At 37.8% G+C, this 25,684-nt stretch overlaps 1 protein-coding gene across 1 annotated transcript in view; it reads left to right on the top strand.

The window, feature by feature from the left end:
- Positions 1–25,684, top strand: part of LOC137390900 (MAM and LDL-receptor class A domain-containing protein 2-like) — a 150,108-nt gene that overhangs the window by 30,201 nt on the left and 94,223 nt on the right. Inside the window, exons 32-75 of the mRNA XM_068077215.1 lie at positions 68–155; positions 303–476; positions 608–863; positions 1,139–1,392; positions 1,570–1,718; positions 1,879–2,013; positions 2,235–2,409; positions 2,564–2,719; positions 2,928–3,181; positions 3,286–3,565; positions 3,685–3,836; positions 4,649–4,839; positions 5,474–5,631; positions 6,111–6,210; positions 6,341–6,509; positions 6,630–6,789; positions 7,135–7,272; positions 9,827–9,944; positions 10,083–10,230; positions 10,460–10,544; positions 11,108–11,248; positions 11,415–11,624; positions 11,978–12,130; positions 12,457–12,600; positions 13,910–14,058; positions 14,341–14,454; positions 15,262–15,421; positions 15,523–15,660; positions 16,047–16,210; positions 17,464–17,653; positions 17,903–18,031; positions 18,247–18,527; positions 19,210–19,300; positions 19,918–20,049; positions 20,268–20,431; positions 20,686–20,890; positions 21,197–21,391; positions 21,560–21,784; positions 22,143–22,298; positions 22,732–22,881; positions 23,412–23,551; positions 23,950–24,082; positions 24,765–24,980; positions 25,218–25,441. Coding sequence (XP_067933316.1) covers positions 68–155; positions 303–476; positions 608–863; positions 1,139–1,392; positions 1,570–1,718; positions 1,879–2,013; positions 2,235–2,409; positions 2,564–2,719; positions 2,928–3,181; positions 3,286–3,565; positions 3,685–3,836; positions 4,649–4,839; positions 5,474–5,631; positions 6,111–6,210; positions 6,341–6,509; positions 6,630–6,789; positions 7,135–7,272; positions 9,827–9,944; positions 10,083–10,230; positions 10,460–10,544; positions 11,108–11,248; positions 11,415–11,624; positions 11,978–12,130; positions 12,457–12,600; positions 13,910–14,058; positions 14,341–14,454; positions 15,262–15,421; positions 15,523–15,660; positions 16,047–16,210; positions 17,464–17,653; positions 17,903–18,031; positions 18,247–18,527; positions 19,210–19,300; positions 19,918–20,049; positions 20,268–20,431; positions 20,686–20,890; positions 21,197–21,391; positions 21,560–21,784; positions 22,143–22,298; positions 22,732–22,881; positions 23,412–23,551; positions 23,950–24,082; positions 24,765–24,980; positions 25,218–25,441 — 7,344 coding nt within the window. The remainder of the gene's footprint in view (positions 1–67; positions 156–302; positions 477–607; positions 864–1,138; positions 1,393–1,569; positions 1,719–1,878; positions 2,014–2,234; positions 2,410–2,563; positions 2,720–2,927; positions 3,182–3,285; positions 3,566–3,684; positions 3,837–4,648; positions 4,840–5,473; positions 5,632–6,110; positions 6,211–6,340; positions 6,510–6,629; positions 6,790–7,134; positions 7,273–9,826; positions 9,945–10,082; positions 10,231–10,459; positions 10,545–11,107; positions 11,249–11,414; positions 11,625–11,977; positions 12,131–12,456; positions 12,601–13,909; positions 14,059–14,340; positions 14,455–15,261; positions 15,422–15,522; positions 15,661–16,046; positions 16,211–17,463; positions 17,654–17,902; positions 18,032–18,246; positions 18,528–19,209; positions 19,301–19,917; positions 20,050–20,267; positions 20,432–20,685; positions 20,891–21,196; positions 21,392–21,559; positions 21,785–22,142; positions 22,299–22,731; positions 22,882–23,411; positions 23,552–23,949; positions 24,083–24,764; positions 24,981–25,217; positions 25,442–25,684) is intronic.

Here is a 25,684-nt window from a genome sequence, read left to right as displayed (position 1 = left end):
ACAGAAATTAGGGTGTTAAAAGCTTCCATGTACCTCCTCTGATGTTATACCCTTGTAAATTTTCTAGATATCCATAAATGGATTCGCAGGATCTGGAATCAGAGGAGATATTGCTATTGATGATATCATGTTCTCACCCACACCATGTGGACAAGGTATGCGTCGCACAGTTTCTTTATGAATCATATTATGAACATAATCAATGAATGCACAAACATCCACCTTTTAGTACCGTTGTAGGTATTCTATTGTGTAATTATACATGTAAATACATTATATTGCGCTGTACAATGTATTTGTAGCGGTGAATGGGCAACTCAAAGACGTTACCAAACTCTCGTGTGGATTTGATTCTTCATTCTGTGGATGGAAAACCAGCTCTTCTATACAAGGACAGCAAACGTTTATTTTGACAAATCCTTCATCCTCACCTCCTCAAGGACCAGATGTCGATTTCAATACTGGCACAAAAAATGGTAATATTCAATTTTATTCTGATTCAAAAGAATTGATACAACTAAATTATCTTCAGACCACCTTGAGATATTTTGTAGCACAGGAGTAAAAAAAGGTGAACTGTGCTAAGTGAGCAATATATTTTTTGTAGGAAAGTACCTCGGTCTTCCGGCAAACAAAGGGACAAAGACTTACTCAGCCAAACTCATATCACCCGTTGTAACTAAACCTAAGGGAGCGATATGCTTGACCTTTGCTTACTCTATCCTAAGCAAGTCTCCATCAAGTGCTGATTTGTTGTCTATTGGCTGGCAGAGAAATAATAGTACAACATCTCCTTCCAGCGTTGCATCTGGTTTTGGATTCTATACTCCAAACAAATGGCGCCTTGTGCAATACACCATAAAGTATGTCACAATTCTATTACATTGCTAGTTACCTCAATACACCATAAAGTATGTCACAATTCTATTTCATTGCTAGTTACCTCAATACACCATAAAGTATGTCACAATTCTATTTCATTGCTAGTTACCTCAATACACCATAAAGTATGTCACAATTCTATTACATTGCTAGTTACCTCAATAACACCATAAAGTATGTCACAATTTGGTCTGTTAGCTCAAAATTGATTTCTCTTATATTCTACATGTAAATCACAATACTATGAATCTTGTAGGGCCACGGATGACTTTACGATATCCATAGAAGCAGTAAGAAAAGTTGGAACACCTTATTTGGCTATTGATGCCATTAAGGTGAAGCCTGGATCTTGTCCAGCAGCTGGTAGTAATGATTTTGAAAATGGCTTTAACACATTTTTAAATTTGCAAAAAGTGGGTGAAGATAACTTTGATTGGATAATTAGGAGAGGAAATACTCCAACGAGGGGCACTGGACCCAGCAAAGATCATACCATGAACAGTGGAGCAGGTGATTGTCATCTGATATTAGTGTTTATAGTGTGGAACTTAGCTTTGGCTCCAATCAAGTCAATTTATTTAGATCTACCGTCAAGTGCTTCTAGTCTAGTCCTAAAAATATAATATCAATGTAATTGTCTAGCTCAATACATAGACTATGGTGAATCTGCAATTCTAATTTTTCTAGGTTCGTATGCTTATATTGAGTCAAGTTCTCCGAGAGTCAGGGGAGATAATGCCATTCTCCTTACACCAATGGCTGATGATAAAATATCAACTTCCCGGTGCCTCCAGTTCTGGTACCACATGTATGGTAGAAATGTTGGCTCACTAAAGGTTTGTTTGGCCAATATGGCGTAATGTTCTACACTGTTTGAAAGCCAGTATAACATTTTCTTTTTTTTGCATGTTAGTTGAGTTCTTGGTAATACCAAAGCAATACTTAAGTTATGACTAACATATAGCATCAGTCACCAGCGATGATAATTTTTCTCAGGTGATATTCAGTATAGAGAGCGCTGCCGGCAGCTATCAGATGTCAGATTCGATTGTTTGGTCTCTTTCAAGTTCACAGTCAAACAAGTGGATGAGTGCTTCTATACCGTTCAACAGCAAGAGTCGTGTGTACCAGGTGAGGACATTAAATCTTACATGACACACTCACAGATGATCAGGGTTTTTCACCATCATTTGGCATTGTCATAAATGATGGAATGCAACTCAGCTCTCACTCACTGTACCGTAAATACATACAAGTACTAGTACTGACTCAATGTACCTCATCATAGTTTCATTGAGAATTACTTATCCTTAAAATTCTTTATTCAGCTGTTTTGCTTTTGTTTTGTTCAGTTCAAGTTTCAAGGAATTGTGGGAAATGGAGCTGCCGGAGACATCGCTATAGATGATGTGGCTATTAGACCCTGGACATGTTCACTCAAGCCAGTGTTAGCTGATCCCAATCTGGGCTCTAGTACAACTACAGTCAGCACTTCTCCAACTCTGCCTCCTTCTACAGCTCCCTTCAGTTAGTTTGTATTGACTGCTGTTCCCAAGTTCCTAAGATCTATGAATAGCCCAAGTGCCATTTCCCATACTAATCTTTTTTAAAAAACTGGTTAGGAACGTGTGCTAAAAGCTAGAGGCTTTTTTAAAATGATTCCATAAATGTTATGTTATAGCTCCGAGTGCTATCGACTGCAACTTTGAGACTGGTCAATGTGGATGGAAACAAACGGATAAGCTTGGTGGTAATACTAGACTGAACCTTCAATGGAAAAGAAGCAAGAAAGCAACATCATCTCAGGGCACAGGTCCTACGACAGACCATAGTGGCAGTAAGATCTACATGATGTTATTATTCTTTGCACCTGTTTCAGAAAGCAGATGAACTTAGAATAGAGTGTTGAATTCCAGAGTTCTGGCTAGCATTCTCTTCTTGACTGTACTCACTACTAGATCACTACTACTGATATTTCTGGTTACACAGTTTAAGATGTACTCACTACTAGGCCACTACTACTACTCAATAATTATACTTTGTAGAAGGCTACTACATGTACATCGAAACTTCTCAGGGAAAAAGTTATGCTAAAGCTCACTTGGAATCTCCACCAGTCTCGCCCAGTGGCTCCAAATGCCTTCGTTTCTGGTATCACATGTACGGCGCTGACATCGGTAACCTTAGAGTCTATGCCAAAACTACTAGCCTCAAGAATGCTATTTGGACACGTAGTGGCACTCAAGGAAACAAGTGGATTGCTGGTCAAGTTGACATCTCAACTACGAGCAAGTACTCGGTACGTGCGCTATTTGTCTCAAGTCTAGTTGCAGCTCGTAAGCCTCAACATGTTTGATGTTATTATTTGGTATTAATTAGTATAGCTGTAATTCCTTTTTATAGATTGTGTTTGAGGCTACAAAGAAAACCAGTTACCGCGGAGACATTTCCGTTGATGACGTCACTCTGAGAGATGGACCTTGTAACCCAACACTTACAACGAGCAGTGGAGGAGCAACTCCTTCTCCGTTACTTACCTCTCTCTCAACATGTACTTTCCAAAGTGGCTTATGTGGATTCACTCAGTCAATGCTAGATAAATTTGAATGGAAGAGACAAAAAGGAAAAACAGGTTCTAGTCAAACAGGGCCGGATGTTGACCATAGTACAGGAAGCAGTGCAGGTGAGTCTGTAAATGCTGATAACAGAGTTTTATACGCAAGTCATTCTAGCTTTAACTAAATGGCTTATTTAATTACACTAATAACTTTACTCAAATCAGCCATGTCGTTTTTAATAAAGGATACTACATGTATATTGAGGCATCTAGTCCTAGAAAGCCTGGAGATAATGCTGTTCTACTCACTCCCGTGTTCTCTTCATCCAAACAAGCGAGATGCCTGACTTTCTGGTATCATATGTATGGCCAGCACATCGGCTCACTGAGAGTGAAAGTAAGTGAAGATAATTCTTTCTTCGAGAAAAAATGTTATAATATGCAGTCAAATCTCTACATATGAAGTTAATAATTTTAAAAATTAGCTTTATATGTTAAAACCTTCTTACTTTGGAGTAGATTTTCTTATAAGAATAGATCTTAAATCATTCAATTCGTTCCACTGCCCAACAACTTACGATAACTTCATAATAAGTACTGTATAAAATTACACAGCAGTAAAGCAAAAACGTTATATATATAAAGCTATGTAAAAAGCTAAATACAAAGAACTAAATTACATCTAAAACCTAAATTAAATAAATATGTAATAATGGCAGCGACAACTGTGAGAACAGATTTGGTATCATATGATTGTATATGTATACACTCACCTCTATTATATATGTATACACTTACTCCTGTTATATATGTATAGACTTACCTCCATTATATATGTATACATTTACCCTTAGTATATATGTATACACTTACCTCCATTATATATGTATACACTTACCCCTATTATAAATGTATACACATACTCCTATTATATATGTATACACTTACCCCCTACTATATATGTATACACTTACCCCTATTATAAATGTACACACTTACTCCTATTATATATGTATACACTTACCCCTATTATATATGTATACACTCACCTCTATCAATATTCTTTCATTGCTTTGGTGGTGAAGTGTTTCTGTCTTAACTGAAGTTCTCGACATTGTCTCAAGTTGAAGTTGTTGGCCCTATCAAGAAATTCTTCATTTCATCATAGGATCTCTTATTCATTCAATATAATTGATGTTTTGCTATCAGATGAATATGGGAGGTAAACTGAGTGCGCCCATTTTTCAAAAATCTGGGAATTTGGGCAAAAGATGGATCAAAGCTGAGGTTAATATTCTACCCTCTCAATCCTCTAAAGATTTCCAATTGGCATTCGAAGGAGTAGTTGGTGGAGGAATTAGGGGCGATATATCCATCGATGACATCACAGTAAAATTAGGGTATGTTAAATTACACATATCTATCTTTATCTGCATAATCTGTCGATACAAGTGCTGTGGTTTCATAGTGGGCAGTGTGCATATATTGAAAGCAAAGTACTGTCTTGAACTTTTCAGAGTCGGCGTATACAAAACCCAACAAGCGGTAATTTTAGTGATGTTTGTTTAGTAGCTAAAATTCACAAGCTTTACTAGTTCAAAGATTTTCCTAAAGCAGTTTACAGGTCTCTAACTACGGGGTTACCTAAGATGCGGTGATAATGTAATGTAGACAGGTCCAGATGACTGAGTAAATTTAAAAATAATAAACCTAAAAGCGAGGCTGCTTCCAGCTATGTTGATCGTTTATGGCCCTGTAATGCAGTCTTAACATGCCTCAACGCAGTGGAAAACTTTTCCTTTTGAAAATGAATGTAAGTGATAAATATAAATTACTAGCACTCTTGTGTTAAGGAGGTACAACTTCTTGAACATTCGAGAAAAGTGTTTGAAAAGTCAGCATAGAATATGGCACTGTTTTCTGTTTCATATGTAATGAGAAAGATTCTTCAGGTACTTGACACAAATAAGACACCATATTGAATCTACTAGTATAGTCAATTATTTACTAATTTTAGCCATCGTTATATTACAGCACTTGTGACCAGCCTGCTACTTGCTCCTTTGAAAAAGGACTTTGTCAGTGGACCAATGAAAACACTTTAGATGACTTTGATTGGTTGAGAAGGGCAGGAGCCACCCCTTCCAGAGGCACTGGGCCAAGCCAAGATCACACACTTGGAAATTCTAAGGGTAACATTTTGATTATGATGAAAAACCTTTATAGCAAAGTTTTAGAGTAGTAGAATGTACTTCTGATATGGAGTATGAGTAGCAACATATTTGCATAGCAAAAGGTGTGATTACTGAGAAAGTGTGAGTAGTAGAAAGTGCGAGTAGTAGAAAGTGTGAGTAGTAGAAAGTGTGAGTAGTAGAAAGCGTGAGTAGTAGAAAGCGTGAGTAGTAGAAAGAGTGAGTAGTAGAAAGTGTGAGTAGTAGAAAGTATGAGTAGTAGAAAGTGTGAGTAGTAGAAAGTGTGAGTAGTAGAAAGTGTGAGTAGTAGAAAGTGTGAGTAGTAGAAAGTGTGAATAGTAGAAAGTGTGAATAGTAGAAAGTGTGAATAGTAGAAAGTGTGTGTAGTAGAAAGTGTGAGTAGTAGAAAGTGTGAGTAGTAGAAACCATTATATCTGGTAAACTTGTCAGAACTATGACTGAACTACCATGACTTGTAGGGCAATATCTCTACATTGAAGCAAGCCAAGGAGGATCAACAAATGCGGAAGCTTGGTTATACAGCCAGCCATTGACATCTACTACTAACCAATGTTTCAGGTGAAGTTACGGATATATAAATATCATACTGTGTGAAGTCTATGAGGAGTGCAATGCTTAAGTGAATAAAATTGTGGATTGTAAAAACAGAAGTCCAGTTCAGTCTATTAGATGCATTCTTCTTTTGTAGATTCTGGTATCATATGAATGGAAGACATATTGGTTCACTCTCTGTAGCCTTGTATTTAGCTGATGGCAGCAATACAACCATTTGGTATTTGGATAAAGATCAAGGAGATAAATGGTTTCAGGCACAAATGCAACTTCCAGCTGTCATCAAATCCACCAAGAACTACAGAGTAAGTGAATTTGTACAAAGGACCTTTGGCTAAACAAAGCTTAAAGTTATTGAGGATTTATCTGCTACAATCTGCTACAAGACAATAAAATACTGTACATGTATATTGATTTGGTTACAGATTGCAATAAAAGGTGCCAAGTCCTCCTTAGGAAACGCTGGAGACATTTCGATTGACGATACATCCCTTACATCGGAGTCTTGTGGTATTCAGCCTTCTGGAGCCGCTGTAACTCCTGTTACTCTTGCTCCTCCTACAGTACCTGCAGTCACTACTCCTAGTGAGTATTAGTACTTTTCTACCCTCACTCTTGTTTTTGTAGTCACTAATCATAGTGAGTATAAGCACTGCTTTCCTGTCACTCAGGCTATTCTAGTAATCCCTCTGGTTTAGAGTTTTCATTCATTTCCGATCTTACTTCTACCTGCCGTGCTCCTGCAGGCTCTGGCAGAGTACATAATACATCAGTTTCTAGTCAGCCAAGCCACAATCATTCCACATTCATATAAGCTGTGCATTGTTAGTATACCCACAGTTGTCCCTCATTCATTACATCGATCATCGTCTCACATTAACAGGGCGCGTATCTCTACCTGACTATTTTTTTCAAATCGACTTATTTTAGCGCCTAAAAGTTTGGATTGTACTTTTGACCGAGGACTCTGCAATTGGGTGCAAGACAAAAAGGACACTTTTGATTGGACGCGACAGTCTGGTCAAACTGGCTCATCCAATACTGGACCAAATACTGACCATACTGGTGGTGAGTGCACTATTTCTTTCACTTTTCACAATATCGTTAGAGTTACTCCTCAAATTGTTTCTATCCCACGATGGCTATTGAAAGAGTGTCTCGAATGCTTCACTACATCTACATCTTACTTATTGCAAAAATTATCTACAGTTTGTGAGAGATGCCATAGCACTGTTGAAGTCTATTGCCTTATTGATGTCTATTGACTTGTTGAGGTTTATTGATTTGTTGATGTCTATTGACTTTTTGAGGTCTATTGACTAGTTGAGGTCTATTGACTAGTTGAGGTCTATTGACTTGTTGCGGTCTATTGACTTGTTGATGTCTATTGACTAGTTGAGGTCTATTGACTATTTGAGGTCTATTGACTAGTTGAGGTCTATTGACTAGTTGAGGTCTATTGACTAGTTGAGGTCTATTGACTTGTTGATGTCTATTGACTTGGGTCGCGGATCTCAGTAAGTGGGTTAAGTCGCATGGATTAAATTTGCGCAATAGCAAGTTAGCAACCTCAATGCCACGTACATTTGTTGTGTTTTTACAGTTACCTTTATTTAGGCCAATCAAGTATGCTCTTTCAAAATCTGAACTCTTATTAACTAATAGAGGCTTAAAACAGCCCAAATTTGCCTCGCGAAGCCGCTACTATGCAAACCGGAAGTAATAAAACATGGTGTCGCATGAGCGTTTTTTTTTCATTGACACGGTTGATAATAAAAGTATGAATAATACTTTCGAAGAACTCTTTGGCAATTTAACTGATACAGAATTATCTGATAAAGAGGAAGGTTTTGATGTAGATAATTTTCCATGCTCGATCGATGCTGAAGATGATTATGAAGAAATAATGGCATAATTACAAGAGCAAGAGGTCGTTAGAGTTCAGACTGCGTTAAAAAATTTCATTCACGAAAGTGAACTTCGCGCCGGTAACAAAAAATTTTATCTTTTTAACCACTCTTTTTTGTAAATGTTAATGGAAATTGGGTTTGGGAGGCTCCAAGTGTATAACTCAATTCGAGTACGATAAAATCAGTCTATGCAGATATGCTTGCTCTGAACTATCCAGTACTCAGTTAGATATTGCTATCTTAGCAAAGATTGACTGTGAATTTTATGTCAGTAAGCACTCAGTTTCTACCAAAAAGCTAGTAATTCACTTAAAGAGAAAGCTAGAACTGAGTATAAACACCATAGTAAGCCAGTATGCAAACTATGAGGCAAGTTCTAATGCTGAATCTTTGAAAGTCAGCATCTTTTGTTTTAAATGACTGTGGAAGTTGCTGTTCCCTGCAGTGCGCTGCTGTAAACCCATGTCAGATCTGTGCTGGGCAGAAGACTGAAGAAAAAGCAACAGTGAAGTAGTCTTAACCAGCAACATATTTGGTCCTTTGATGTTGGCTCGCTAGAGATCATTACTAATATAGATTATTACTAATATAGATCATTACTAATGGAAAGATTTTAATTTAACTATTTGTATTTAGAATTAAGTTTGATGGTATTGCCTATGAGACGAAAGGTATTTTTATGTTATATGTTACCATATTCTTGTGTAATAATAAATCAAATTTTTTGCAATCAGCAAAATTTGGTTATCAACTTGTAGCTAATATTATTTACAGACATAAAATATTTAGAACTTTCTAATTTAAATATTCAGATTCAGCATAAAATTCTGTTCTACAAAATATGTATTTGGAGAGATACGGCTAAATTTAATAGTGGTTGCTAAGGTGATTATAACTAAACAATTAGTTATGTAACTCGGAACTTTCAATGCAATTTCCTCGGATTCACATGTCAACCATTTTAAAAAGATACATGTAGACTTTTGACTATAAAATCAGTTCTAACCAACGTAGAAACAAAATTTTTTCTTTAGGGAAATTTGTAAATTTTTCTTTGTTATGCTGAGCAACTATCTGAATTTTAATAATTTCCACCCTGACCCCATTTTCTGAGATCATGACCCATTTGTTGAGGTCTATTGATTTGTTGGTGTCTATGGACTTTTTTAGGCCTATTGACTTGTTGGTGTTAAAAAAGCTTCACAACTGTTTTGCGGCTACTACCAGATTTTATGGGTACTACCAGGTGTAAATATTGCTCTTGCATGGAAGATGACTGTATAGGGGATACTATATCCGAGCTTTCCATAATCGACTGGTAGACATTATTCAAAAGTCTTATCTTAATTAGATGATATATTTGCAGGCTTATTATTACCTAGTTATAGAAACTTTTACTACCTCTCAAACATAGCTTTAGCTATCTTGCTAGAGTTTTGAACTCATATCATAAATTTAGGTAACCTGCGAGTATCTTTTATGGAAATTACTCTCACAGCTTCCCCATTAATTCTTTTTCTCGCAAAAAAAGATTCAATAAATAAAAACTAAAGCCGAGTAAATGCAAGTCATTCAAGTCATAGTGCGCAACTTTTTGAAAAGTTGGTTGTTGAAATTCTTTGACAATCTTGATGGTGAGATAAGTGGCAAATATGCACAGGTTACGCCCGTTCTTCCAGTCTAGTTTTTGTTCTGATTTGCCGCTAATACAGGTGGTTCGTATGTCTACATCGAGGCTAGCAACCCTAGGAGACTTGGAGATGTGGCTAGACTCATTTCTCCTTTAATGGCCTCTAGTGGAACAAACAAATCACAATGCTTCTCTTTGTGGTAAGATTTTGGTTATCCCATCATCACTCGTCATTCTGACTCTAATTTCTGTCATGCCGATACTTCGTATCAGTGTATATATACATTTTCATGCTTTGTTTCTTTTTATTATAACCTTGCATTTTATATTTTCTGCAGGTACCACATGTATGGCTCTCAAATCGACAAGCTTAACGTTTACATAAAAACTGGACCATCTCTCGGTCAGCCTGTGTTTACTATGCGAGGAACCCAGGGAAATATGTGGAAAGAGAAAGATATCACCATCAAAGCATCTATGTACCAGGTGACTTAAGTTTTCTAGTTTCATTATATAGCCTGAGGATGGCTATGATCTCTCTTATAGCTGTCTATTTGTTGTATAGCCCTAGGATGGCTACATTTTCTCTTACCGCTATCCATCTGTTATATAGCTTTAGGATGGCTACATTCTCTCTTACCGCTATCAATTTGCTATATAGCCCTAGGATGGCTACATTCTCTCTTACCGCTATCCAATTTTTTAATACTTACAGGTTGTGATAGAAGCCACTGTTGGAAATGGTTACCATGGAGACATAGCAGTAGATGATGTGACTCTAACAGATGGCCCCTGCACAGGTAGTTATGTTCTCTTTGCGACTCTCACTCATCTTATGCTTACACAAGTCTTAAGAGCTGTCTGTGGCTTCCTGGCATTCATTAACCTCTTTATATTACACTTTAATGGTGCTACAAGGAAGTCTACAAGGACTAAAAACAAGAATGATCTTGCTATGTTTCGTGGTTTTGTACTCTGGCTGCTATTGGTTGTGCGCTGTTTGTCAGAGCAGTGCAGGTACTCTCTCTATCCAATTTTACGCTGGAAAACTGACGAATATTATTTTAAGCTAGGATAACCCAAAGGCATGTTGTACATTCTGCTATAAAAGTATTTGCAAAACACTTCATGTTTCTTGAGTGTGTTGAATAAAAACGGCTTTTGTGAAACCTTTTTTCTTAGTTTCTTTGTAAAATATTATCAAAGGAAGGGCATATGCTAAAATAAACCCATCTCAATTTTTATGCACTTTGGGTAATATTCACAATAGATAATTTATATTGAGCTTGAACCAACCCACAGGCACGTAAAATCTTATTCCATTATGAAGGTTTTAAATGTGTGCGTTGTTTTGTCATTTCAGTTCCTCCAGATGACCCTACATGTACATTTGACAACTCTCTCTGCAGATATACACAGGACACAAAGGACAAGTTTGATTGGTCTATTAGCACTTCCACGAGTGCTGGACCTGCCAAAGATCATTCCTCACAAACTTCTTCTGGTCTGTCTTTTCCTGTATTTTGGTGGAATTACTTCAAGGGAACTTACGCTGAAATGCACATTGCTTATTATGTGCATTTAGTTGCCCTTTTTAAACATTGTTGTGTGTTTTATACGCTCACCCACTAAACTGTCATTTATGCAACTAGGCAAATAATGATTTGTAGGAAAATTCATGGTAATCGATGCTGGAGCAGCTAACAGGAAAGCAGGAGACAATGCGGTGCTTATCTCTCCTGTCTATGCAAATTCTGGAGCAAGTCAAAACCAGTGTCTTGCCTTCTGGTACTATATGGATGGGAAAGACATGGGCACTCTTACTGCCTCTCTCAGTCTGAATGGTGGCGGCTGGAGTTCACCAGCTTTCAAAGCTTCCGGTATTGTCACCATGGTCTTGCATGTAAACCTTTGTTTAACAAGCATTGATGCAATGCAAATAGTGCTGACTTGACCTCATGGCAGCTCATATCTTAAGTCATCTTTTTTTAGAAAGCTTTGGTTTACTGTCTCAAAAATTTCATTCTATTGCATTGTTAAAGTTTGAGGTATCTAGATTTGACATAACAGGTACCTGACTCTATGCCCGCAATGTCTGTTTCCATTGTTTTAATTACACTGCGGCAATAGTAGTCTGTATTAGTTTATACATGTATGTGAATGCATAAAATTGTGACATGTCATGGTTGATAATCTTATATGATTCTAGTATGTTTTTATAACTGCTGCGCAGGTCCCCAAGGCTCTGTTTGGAACCAAGGTACAATGACCATTCCAATGAGCAATTCGTATCAGCTGAGGTTTGAAGGAATACGTGGCAGTGGATATCAGAGTGAAATTGCCTTAGATGACATAAGTATTGGAAATGGAGCCTGCTTACCTCTAGGTAGGGCAGCAACTTGATGACTTGTACATTTCTCCGGGTGCCAAATAACTTTAATGAAAAAAAATTTAATTACAATTTGTTTTTATAAAAGGCCACCTTAAAGATGGACTTGCACAAAATTTTAGTAGATTTTATCAGAAAGGATCAATATTTTTCTATCATTTGCAATTGCGATCTGACTGCCAGGATGTTTCAAGATTAAAATTGACAAACTTGATGACAGTTAAAGTTTTATTGTGTGACAGAGCTAGCAGGTGCTCTGTTCACTTACTTATAGGAACATCCCCTCTGCTTGGTCACTTTGGTTTATGTTTGTGTTCATCCAGGAACGTGCGATTTTGAAAATAAGCATCTCTGCACATGGCACAATATCAGAGAGGCAGATGATTTTGACTGGAAGGTGCAATCAGGAGATACAAGCTCTAGTGGTACGGGGCCGTCTAGCGATCACACACTTAACACTACCGCAGGTACTAATGGCCTAGTGTTGATTGATATTGTTTGTAAGTGTCACAGGCACACTTTTCTGTCTGCGTGTTTGAAGCAGTGCAAGCGTGTTATAATATATGTAATCAACACGTGCACTAGTACAGTAAGTAGTACACCTATACTAGTATGGTAAGTAGTACATGAACACTAGTATGGTAAGTAGTACATGTACACTAGTATGGTAAGTAGTACATGTACACTAGTATGGTAAGTAGTACATGTACACTAGTATGGTAAGTAGTACATGTACACTAGTATGGTAAGTAGTACATGTACACTAGTATGGTAAGTAGTACATGTACACTAGTATAGTAAGTAGTACATGTACACTAGTATGGTAAGTACTATATGTACACTAGTATGGTAAGTAGTACATGTACACTAGTATGGTAAGTAGTACATGTACACTAGTAGGGTAAGTAGTACATGTACACTAGTATGGTAAGTACTATATGTACACTAGTATGGTAAGTAGTACATGTACACTAGTATGGTAAGTAGTACATGTACACTAGTATGGTAAGTAGTGTATGTACACTAGTATAGTAAGTAGTACATGTACACTAGTAGGGTAAGTAGTACATGTACACTAGTATGGTAAGTACTATATGTACACTAGTATGGTAAGTAGTACATGTACACTAGTATGGTAAGTAGTACATGTACACTAGTATGGTAAGTAGTACATGTACACTAGTATGGTAAGTACTATATGTACACTAGTATGGTAAGTGCTCACCGTCTGTGCTAAGTCATTGTCTAATGGCATGAAAAAGTAAACAATTGTTTTTCTTTTGACATTAAAATTCATTTACTGCTAAAATGCTGTCCAAAATTCTTCTGCAATTTCCAAATCTTTCTAATGTGTATTGGCAGATTATTTCAATGCAAATTCTCTTGTCAACAATAAGGAGTGTCTAACTAATTGTCTACATTTCAACAATGATGGGCCAGCTTTTTCATTTAACCTACTTGATCTGATTGGACATGAAAAAAGCTTTTCGTTTTTCTCTAGAACATTTCTAAAAAGTTGTTCAGCCGCTCTTTTTCTACCCGCAGTTCTCAGAATGTCATAAACAGTTGTACTTTAGGAAGGAATGTATCTTTGCACTTTTTTAACTTTTGCTGTCACCCAGCTTATAGTTCAACTTAAAAATTTTGTAATCATCCTGTTTTCATGCGAAAAAATGATATTTAATTTACTGATACATCGCACAATAAATAAAATCGTATGTACATCTCATCGGATGCGTGTCAACAGTATCAGTAGTGTGAGTCACTCTAATACAGGTTCATACATCTATATCGAGACAAGCGCTCCTCGATCCCCGGGGGAGAAGGCAGTTCTCTACAGTGCAGTATTTTCAGCCAATCAAAAGATCTGCTTGACCTTTTTCTATCATATGTATGGAGCGGATGTAGGATCTCTCATCGTGCAGGTATAGTATTGTGACACTTTTTGCTCATCTATGAGAAAGCTCAGGTCAGCCTGTGTATCCAGCTATTCCATATTATAATAACTACTTCATTTATATTATCTCAAATGGTTTAGTAATTTAAATCAATTCTATACGGTTCTTTAAGAATGTTTAGCATGGAATAAACAGACCGAGATTTTACAGAATGCATAGTAGATATTGTGAGATATGATGAGAACTGTATGCAACCAGAAATGGATGAGGAATGAGGAGATAGTCAGCTGTTACATATAATTATTGTAGACTATAGGCATTGACGGCAGCACCGGAGATCCGTCAGTCTGGCAGCTGAGTAAGCAACAAGGAAATCAGTGGCTGCGAGGTTCGGTTACATTGACCAGAGATACAAACTTCAGGGTATGTAGGTGTTAATGTAGACATTGGTATAAAGTGTGCGCGTGGGTTATATGGGAATTTTACTAGTATATGTGAGTGCCAGCCTATAATACTTTAGGCTCTCTCTTTATGATTGTTAAGAACAATAACAAAATAAAATCATTTAGGTTGAGTTACACAAGGTATGGTAGGAGAACAAGACATATCATGTAGTTGATGCTGTTTGGGCAGTAGATGAGGACTGACTAGCAAGAACAGCTCAGCATCAAGAGCAAAGAACTATAAACATTTTGCCAACATACAAGTTTTACCTCTGTTAAAGTTATATAGACAGAGAAGACAGAAAAGTACAGTAAAGCAAGATGCAAAAGAAATATGGTTGGTGCAGATAATGTCTGATTTGAAGATCAAATAGCACAATTCACAGCAAATGTGAATAAATGCAGAGCAGAAAAGGTATGGTGATGTGTGAGAAATGTATAACATGGTGCAGCTGAGGTACGGTGATGTGTAAGAAATGTATAACATGGTGCAGCTGAGGTATGATATAAGGTACAAAAAGGTCTAGTAAAGTGAGGAGAATGTATTGTAAAGGTGGGAAGAATACATGGTTAGGTGCAGAGCAGGTATGGCGTGGTGACAAAAACGTATGGAAAACATTGGAACATCAGCAACAACTAATTAGTAGCGAAAGCAACCTTCTGCTAGGTTGAGTCATCTTGAACAAGGATTAGTCCGCAAGTGAGTCTTTAACATCCAGAAAATAAGCTCCTTAATTCGATAGTTTAAATCACGGAACCATCAGCTCATTCTTATTGTTTTCACCAGATTAAAATATCAGGAGTTGTCGGTCCAGGCTTTCGCGGAGATATAGCTCTAGATGATATATCTACAGCGGCATTGTCCTGTCCTACTGTTCCAGCGAAGGCTGCTTTCAGCCCCACTACTCAACCAGTTCTCACCACAACACACGCCCCCGCTGCCTTGCGTAAGTGCCACTATGTCCGCTGCCTTTAATTTTATGTCTGACATTAAAGTTATTCATTTGCTTCATTTTAATGTATAAAATAATTGCTGAGTACATTTCAGCTGCTGGCTTCAAGTGCAACTTTGACAAGGATCTATGTGGATGGAAAAGTGATAAGTCTCTGACGAGGCCATTAGCAAGACAGAAAGGGTTAGCAAGCTCCGGTGATTTGGTCGGAGATCACACATCCCCAGCCGCAAGTCAGTCTCATCTACCTTTCCTGAATATTACTGTAGTATTGCTAGAAAGATTGTAGTTTGCTAACAGTAGGTATAATAAGTTAGCACATTTTGCTGTCGAGAAAAAATTACCATCCAGCATTTTTTAAACGGGAAATATACAAAAATGAATCAGTGCTACAACAAGGCAAAAGTTTGTTTTTTGATGCGTATGATCAAATGGATCAAATTTTTTGTTGTAGTAGATTTATGAATGTGTTCATCATGTTCATTTTATTTTGTATAAAGACAAGAAAAAAAGGTGAGTTTTATTATTAAAGATTTGTGCCAAAGGAGTTGTTTTAAAAGAGCGCTAATATGTTCAATATGCTGCTAGAATTATATACAGAGACCAAATTTCTTTGTAGCTGGTTTTTACCTGATGCTTGAAAATGGATCGCCCTGGAAAACTGGAGACAAATCAGGCATTATTTCTCCTTCACTGGCTCCCAACTTGGGAACCGTTTGTGTAACGTTCTGGTACCATATGTGGAATGTGAAAGGAGGCCAGCTAAACCTCTACTTTAGCAAGGTAACAGCTAAACCTCTACTTTAGCAAGGTAACAGCTAAACCTCTACTTTAGCAAGGTAACAGCTAAACCTCTACTTTAGCAAGGTAACAGCTAAACTCTACTTTAGCAAGGTAACAGCTAAACCTCTACTTTAGCAAGGTAACAGCTAAACCTCTACTTTAGCAAGGTAACAGCTAAACCTCTACTTTAGCAAGGTAACAGCTAAACCTCTACTTTAGCAAGGTAACAGCTAAACCTCTACTTTAGCAAGGTAACAGCTAAACCTCTACTTTAGCAAGGTAACAGCTAAACCTCTACTTTAGCAAGGTAACAGCTAAACTCTACTTTAGCAAGGTAACAGCTAAACCTCTACTTTAGCAAGGTAACAGCTAAACCTCTACTTTAGCAAGGTAACAGCTAAACCTCTACTTTAGCAAGGTAACAGCTAAACCTCTACTTTAGCAAGGTAACAGCTAAACCTCTACTTTAGCAAGGTAACAGCTAAACCTCTACTTTAGCAAGGTAACAGCTAAACCTCTACTTTAGCAAGGTAACAGCTAAACCTCTACTTTAGCAAGGTAACAGCTAAACCTCTACTTTAGCAAGGTAACAGCTAAACCTCTACTTTAGCAAGGTAACAGCTAAACCTCTACTTTAGCAAGGTAACAGCTAAACCTCTACTTTAGCAAGGTAACAGCTAAACCTCTACTTTAGCAAGGTAACAGCTAAACCTCTACTTTAGCAAGGTAACAGCTAAACCTCTACTTTAGCAAGGTAACAGCTAAACTCGACATCTTCAGAGGCAGCTGTTTGTAGGTTATCTCACTTTACTTCGCATGCGCTGTGAATCTTTCACTTATACCTGCTGTCTTTTTTACTTATACCTGCTGTCTTTTTTACTTATACCTGCTGTCTCTTTTCTACTTATACCTGCTGTCTTTTTCACTTATACCTGCTGTTTCTTTTTTACTTATACCTGCTGTTTCTTTTTGACTTACCCATGCTGTCTCTTTTTGACTTACCCTTGCTGTTTTTTTGACTTATACCTGCTGTTTCTTTTTGACTTATACCTGCTGTCTCTTTTTGACTTACCCATGCTGTCTCTTTTTGACTTACCCTTGCTGTCTCTTTGACTTATACCTGCTGTTTCTCTGTTTTGTATCTTTCTGACCTGTACCTGCTGTAGCCCTATTGGGCTGACACCTTCTGCATTCCTTTTCTACTCACATCTGCTGTTTTATTATTCATATTTTCTGAGTTTTTCTTCAAATAGGGCAATAACATAGGATCCCCAGTATGGCGACGAGTATCTACCCAGGGGCTGGTCTGGTGGCAGGCTGCTGTCACAATGACCTCTGATCCTAACGACCCTTATACCAATGTCTTACTGCAAGCCGTTGTCGGTCAGGGAGATAAAGGGGATATTGTAATTGACGATGTTGACATGACTTCTGGCGCCTGCAGTAAGTTCATGACCTTCATTTTGCACTCTTTAGCATCATTACATTTGGTATTTCAACTTTGTCCCAAGAGTTACTTTGGAAACTGCTGTTTTTTTTATAGATTTTGTAGCTTTTATAAAAAAATATTTAAAGATAAGAGGTAATCTCTACAGCTCCTGCCTTCATATGCTAGTCATTCTATTCAGTTGAAATTCCATAGAAACAGCTCACCATAGTTTGTTATCAGAATCTGTACACTTGACTTTGCAGAATACTCCGCCATTCCTGGCACTTGCAACTTTGAAAACCCATCCTTGTGCCAATACAGTAACGATCCTCTATCTACCTTGAAATGGCTACCCAAGTTAGGAATGGACCATACCCTCCACACTAGCAAAGGTTAGTCATGTTATATCTTCATATCATGCATAAATTGTTCAACACGCTAGTCTAGTTGCGCACACAGTTCTCTTTGACAAAGGGATATAGTCTGCGTTGAAAATCTCTAAGTCGCTACATGTTTTCTTTGCAAGTTTAGAATGCTTAGTGTTTACTTGAATCTACTTACGATTAAAAGTTTTGGCCAATTATATTTTAATTGGTGGCTTCTCTAGGACACTTTATGGAGCTCACCGGGTCTTCTAACGGTAAAGATGCTCGAGGGCGCCTCCTTTCACCTCCGATTAGCTACGTGGCTGACAAAGCGCGGTGCGTCTCATTTTATTATTTCAACAAGCTGACTAACAGCAGCTCTCTGCACCTGTATGCTGCCGAGAATGACTCCATCACTGGTAATCTTAAATACACAAAAAGACTTTACTCTGGTGAGGTTGACCCCATGACCTTGCAGTGGAAGTTGGCCCGAGTACCACTACCTGTTCTCCCCAAGTTTCAGGTATGTTTCCAATACAATACCTAGTTGATAGTCCGCTTGTTGGCTGAATGCAAGAAAAACAGGGCATACTAGAGATTAGCAACACTTCTCTATATGAGTATTACTAGAATGTATGTAGAATTCAACAGCACAGTTTGACCTCACCTTACACTGGAGCAATACCGTGTCACTGTGTATATTCCTTTAAGCTATTTTAAAGTTCATCTTATGCCAAAGTATATCATACAAATATAATGCCCTTCAAAACGGCATTGAACATTTTGGCAATTTCTCAGATTTGACAAAGATAGGCGGCAACTTTACGTATCTCATTGCAGCTGTATTTGAAGCCTGAAAGCTTAGTATCTGATTGTAGTTGGTGTTTGAAGCCTTAGTATCTTATTGTAGTTAGTGTTTGAAGCCTTAGTATCTTATTGTAGTTGGTATTTGAAGCCTGAGGGCTTAGTATCTTAAAGTAGTTGGTGATTGAAGCCTTAGTATCTTAATGTAGTTGATGTTTGAAGCCTTAGTATCTTAATGTAGTTGGTGTTTGAAGCCTTAGTATCTTATTGTAGTTGGTGTTTGAAGCCTTAGTATCTTATTGTAGTTGGTGTTTGAAGCCTTAGTATCTTATTGTAGTTGGTGTTTGAAGCCTTAGTATCTCATTGTAGTTGGTGTTTGAAGTCTTAGTATCTTATTGTAGTTGGTGTTTGAAGCCTTAGTATCTAAAGGAAGCAAAGTAGATGCTGCAATTGATGACGTGGTAGTGTCCCAGACGCCATGCGACCAACCTGGTAGGCTTTTTACATTTACAACTTTCATGTATTCACACACTTTCAGAATAGAGATTTGTAGCTGATAGCTCATGCCAGTTACAGCTGTTGCGATGCCTTCTTGTTCATTAGCCTAAGAAGGTGTGCCAACTGCTGAAACTGTTGTGGGTGCCACCTACTAGCTACTATCTATTCATATTATTCTAGTTATTATTATTTATGTTTAGTCTCTTTGAAGAGGCTGGTTGCATATATATTAGATTCTGGAAGCTTCTTCGTGGCATACAGCTGAAAAACACTGTAAGCGATGTCTGTATTACTCTTCAGCTCTTGTGTTTGCTGTGCATGATTTATGTGAATCCTGTTAAAATGTTAGAGCGAGCATTGCAAGCAACTACATAACTGGGTGTGCATAACTGTCAGCGGTGACTGCCAATAGTGGGTATGATAGCAAAAGGTTGGTGAGTTGCTTTCTTAATACTAATCCCACCTTGGTGTACTTTAGCGTCTTAGACATCACCCATGGTATACTGAAATGTACGCTTGGTGTTTCTCCATCCAGTCTTGAAAGACTGAGGTCAGTATTATGCGAGTTGGCTATACTCCAAGCTCTTAAGTACAATTTATTTTTATACCAGGCAACTGCGATTTTGAAAAAGGCAAGTGTTCATGGCAAAATACGAACACTGGTGATGTGTTTGACTGGATAAGTGGCAGTTCAACCAGCTCTGTCAATACCGGGCCATACGGTGACCATACGACAGGAAAAGGTGAGCGCTGCAGCTTTTGACTTACGCTTATTTTGCATCAGTAAAGTCCAGTTAATTGTTGATGGATTTCTTACCACCATCCGGCTATATTTGGATCGAATTCTCTTATCAAATTTTTTTACTGCATGTATACCAAATGGTAGTCGATACGTTGTTCATAGTTTCATGTTAGTCGGTCAGCGATTGTCATTCCTCCCTCTTATATGATCTATTTAAAGGTAAATTCATGTACATTGAGGCGAGTTCACCTAGGAAGCCAAAAGATAATGCATATCTTGTATCAGAAACATTTGAAAGAACAACAGGCACGGGCAGGTGTTTGAGATTCTGGTACCACATGCAGGGATCAGGCATGGGCACACTCAATGTCTATGTCAGACCGGTGAGTTAGCAGAATCATTCTCCAGAGTTTGATATTTTGCAACAAGAGAAATTTTTTGATACAACAAAAATTCTTAATTTTACAGGTTACGTTTTAATTATTAATTTATGTTATACCACTATATACGATGATTGTATTTAATATTTTATGAGCATGGGAATCTGCAAGCAATTATAACAGCAGTAGGTCAAAAAACAGTGCAAATACCTTTGTTTTTCTTTATTAAAATTAGTTGAGTAAATGGAATGTTGCAGCTTCGAGCTCCCAGCTCAATACAGCAGACCTTGATTTGGAGCCGTGGATCTGCAGATCTTGGAGCCCAGTGGTTAGACGCCCATGTGACGTTGACCTCCAGCCAATACAGATATCAGGTTATCTTCGAAGGAGTCAGAGGTCTGACATTCTTCAGTGATATTGGTTTAGATGACATCGCATTCTCACAAGGAGGCTGTGGCCCAGGTGCGTATTATCTTCTGAGTTCAGAGTTCATTCACTTTTTTGCTGTGTTGGCAGCAGTCTACCATCGTTAATGTTCTGGTTTGGAACAACGTTCTATATGAACTTCTCTATAGATTTGATCTGACTTGGCTGGCTTCCAAGTTTTTTACGCGATAAACTTTCACTCTTTCGTCTCAGAGAGTCTGCCTAGTTATGGTTCATTTATGAACAGCTTTTCACAGAGTCAGTGCTCAGGGTGATTTTGCTTGGCAACTTCATCATCATCACTGAACTACAAGTTGACAGCACTGTAATTCCTCTTTTTAGCTTATCCTCCAGAGGCAAAACCTCTTTCCTTCTCTACCGCCCCAACTACACCAGGTACCACAGCTTTCACCAGAGACCCGAGCCTTGGAGTCTTTGCCTGCAATTTTGATAGCAGCACTTGCAAGTTTACTCAATCAAAGACAGACGACTTTGACTGGACTTTAACTCAAGGATCTACTAGTTCTTCAGGGACAGGTACGGCTATTATCCCTACCCTACATTATCTAGGGACAAGTAGTCTTAGTATGGGGATTTACATCTTTTTATAAGTAGGTCACATTAGATTATACATCAACTGCTCTCTATATTACCTAGTAGTTGGAAACTGTTTGCTTACCCTAACTTATTGTGTACATTTATCAGGTCCAACCTCTGATCACACCAGTGGTCAAGGCAGGTATTTCTACATTGAGACAAGCAATCCGCGTAAGCCAAACGACACAGCCGTGCTTATTTCTCCAGTTGTCTCTGCAGACAGTTACTATTGTCTCACTTTCTGGTACCACATGTACGGACCACACGTAAACACTCTACGAGTCTCTTCTCAACCAGCTGGTGGAACTCCTTTTACAGTCTTCCAAAAACAGGGTAGGCTATTAGTCAGCGATGACAACAAATAAAGCATTGCGAAACAGCACGCTGTCATTCAACAAGAATATTTATCAACTCACATCACTTCTTATTAAGGCTTCTTTGTGAGGTGTAAATCGTTGTTTGTCAAGGAGTAATGGAAAGAAAGCTCATTAAAAAGGAGATTTGCAGGAAGAGTTAGAAGAGTGTTTGAAAAATGGGGGAGCCTGTGAGAAAATATGGGAGTGCATAAGGAGATGGAGGGAGGGTTGTATTGAATGAGGGCTCAAGGGATTTGTATGTAGTAAATAGAAATACCAAGCAGCTGAGTGATATATAGTTTGTTCATAAGCCCAATTTTCACATGATTATACAGGCACATTGAACAACAAATGGTACCAGGCAAAGGTCAATGTTCAGGACAAAGCTCCTTACAACATTCTTTTCACTGGTGTGAGGGGAGTCAGCTTCCAAGGAGACATTGCCATTGATGATGTGGCACTCTATGGTGGGCGATGCTCAAGCTCTCAACGTGAGTCTTTCAATTCCACTCACACTTCTGCTGTTTAATCCTCTTTTGTCTCTACTAGTAGATCACCTGCTAGTAGATCATCTACTAGTAGATTACCTACTAGTAGATCATCTCCCAGTAGGTAATCTACTAGTAGATCATCTACTAGCAGATCTTCTACTAGCAGATCATCTACCAGTAGATCATCAAGTGATTTACTAGTAGGTGATTTACTAGTAGATCACCTACTAGCAGATGATCTACTAGTAGATCATCTACTAGTAGATCATCTACTAGTACGTAGATCACTTACTGCCAAACTATTCTCTGTCACTATTGGTTCTGGTCTCTTTCTGTCAGTGCATTTTGAAGCTTTTAAAGCTCAGACGCATGCAGAATTAAAATCTAACCATTTCTTTTTATGCTCTATTGTTTTCCATTTCTAAACCTCCAGAACCATCAACAGTGTGTACGTTTGAGTCGACCGATTTGTGTGGATACACTCAGGATAAGCAGGATGACTTTGATTGGACACAGCAAAGTGGTGCTACTAGCTCAAGATCAACAGGCCCAAGTAATGACCACACATATGGCAGCAGCAGAGGTATATTGATATGAGCCTACATTCACAATGCTTGACATAGCTGGCTAGAAAGCCTAAAAGGCTGCTTGATTTTGTGTTAAGGATGACATGTGCTTGGTTTCATGCTAAGGATGACACGTCCTTGATTTCATGCAAAGGATGACATGTGCTTGGTGTCATGCTAAGGATGACACATCCCTGGTGTCATGCTAAGGATGACATGTGCTTGGTGTCATGTGAAAGATGACATGTGCTTGGTGTCATGCTAAGAATGACATGTGCTTGGTGTCATGCTAAGGATGGCATATTCTTGGTGTCATGCTAAGGATGACATATGGTTGGTGTCATGCTAAGGATGACATGTCCTTGGGGTCATGCTAAGGACGACACGTCCTTGGTGTCATGCTAAGAATGACATGTCCTTGGTGTCATGTGAAGAATCACATAGAATAAATCAATGCATTGGGTGTGAAAATCTTAGCAAAATTAAATTAGATATTGTTTTGTGTAATTATATAACTTCTATCCTACCAAGTATATAAATTATTTAGGCAAGTACCTGTATATCGAAGCATCGGCCAAAAAAGAAGGAGACACAGCAAGGCTGAGATCTCCTGTCATTGGGAGAAAGAATGGTGCATGCGCTCAGTTCTGGTACCACATGTATGGTAATGGAATAGGAAATCTAACAGTAAGTTATGAAACTGCTTTAGATGCAGGCTGAAGAATTGTTGCTGTTTAGGTCAGCCTATATGGTCATGTTTTAGTGTTTAATTGTCCTTGTAAGCAAACTGCTTTCTTTATTAGTGTTTGGTCAGCTCAACCTACATGTGTAAGACAGCATAATAATACACTTCAAAAGTGTGTAATATGGCCTTGACACTTCTAGTGTATGAGCATACAAGTGCTTATGATACCAAAGACTAGCATGACCATACTTGCTCTAGTCATAGCCACACATAAAATTACTTCCTGTAGTGTAGACCCATTGCGTTTACTCTCATCTCAAATGAACCTAGCTTTTCAGTTTTTAACCATCAAAGTTTTTATTCACGACCTTCTACTTTGGTTTATGACCTTCATTCGCAGATCTACACAAGGTCTGCTGACCAGTTGAGTTTCCCCATTTGGCAGCGAGTCGGTGACTCTAAACGCAATCAGTGGCAAAAAGGTTTAGCAAACATTCCTCGACAGCTAGCAACCTGGGAGGTAGTCATTGAAGGTCAGTACTTATCTAGTGAATGTCATTATTTGTCTATTACTAGACCATACAATCCTGGTCACAGATGCACTTTGTATTTCACTTATTTTTTGGCAATGCGAGTTTGTAAAACTAGAAAGTTTTTCAATCCTTTCTTACATGAACTATTTATTGATGTATTCTTTTATTTGTGGCACTATATGTAAAACATTTTTTTATAAAAATGATTATGGGCTGCCCAATAAATGTATATATATACATATATTATATATATATATATGTAGTTATATGTAATGATTATTACTAGTATTATAATATATAGTAAATATAATAATATCTATTATATATAGATATAATAAATATTTATAATATTTAGATACAATAAATAATAATAGATACAATAAATATTTATTATATTTACATATAATAAATATATATATAAATATATATAGTATATAACATACTATATATATTGCATAGTATATTATTGTACTGGTATACTAATAGTATAGTATACTATAATTCACTTTTCACAGTGTATTGAGTGCTTTTTTGATTTTTCTCTATTATTCTTTACGAAACGTTTTTAGCATTAATAAATATATATATATATATATATATATATATAACTATTACATAAATGGGCAAATTGATTTCTCATGAAATGTCTTATGACAGTATCAGCTCATGCTTGTTTTAATAGGTACTGTCGGCAAATCGTTCGCGAGTGACATCGCTATTGATGATGTCGTTGTGGCTGACGGAGCCTGCGGTGACCCAACTGATTGTACATTTGAGTCAGGCCTATGCTTATGGACTAACACTAAAAATGATGACTTTGATTGGCTGAGAGGCAAAGGAGCAACAACCTCTCTATACACTGGCCCGTCTGTCGATCACACTCTTGGCACTGACAAAGGTTATCAATCCCATATTGCTCTTCAGTTACAAAAGGCTGGAAAATATGCTTTTGTGACACGCTGTCTCTATGGTCTACTTATGTACATTCTAATATGCATTATCCTAGTTTATTATTCTGCTAGTGGGTCAGATGAGATGTAGCCTGACTCATATGCATACTCTTGTAAAAAGATCTTGGTTAGAAAAGCTGATAGGTCAGTTAGTCTTGTCTATTCATTCTTCATTCCGTTTGTAGGCTCGTATATTTTTATGGAGGCTTCAAGCCCGCAAAGGACTGGTGATCTCGCTCGACTCATCAACACTCAAGTTCGAGTTGCCGTTCCTAGCTGTCTCAAGTTCTGGTACCACATGTACGGCAAGACAGTCGGTTCTCTTTCTCTCTTCGATTCCAGCAGCTCTCCACCAAAGCTTCTCTGGGCTCAGTATGGGGACAAGCAAGACAACTGGTATAACGGATGGGTGCGTGTCATTAGTATGCTTCTATAGACCATCGTCTTTTTTTATTTGCCGTCACTTTGGCATCGCATCTTCTTTCCTTCTATTGGTCAGTTATTCAAGCATTGACCTAATTTTAAGCAATTTCAAATATTGTAACCGAAGAGTTTAAAATAACCTAAAAATAATTATGTTATAGTGTTTGTCCTAGCAAACAAGATTTCAAGCTAATCCACTCTCTATTGATAATTAGTATTAATTACACTA

This window comes from Watersipora subatra, chromosome 3, assembly GCF_963576615.1.
Source record: "Watersipora subatra chromosome 3, tzWatSuba1.1, whole genome shotgun sequence".
Lineage (NCBI taxonomy): Eukaryota > Metazoa > Bryozoa > Gymnolaemata > Cheilostomatida > Watersiporidae > Watersipora > Watersipora subatra.
Note: the sequence above shows the minus strand (reverse complement) of the source record. Positions and strands in the feature narration are given on the sequence as shown.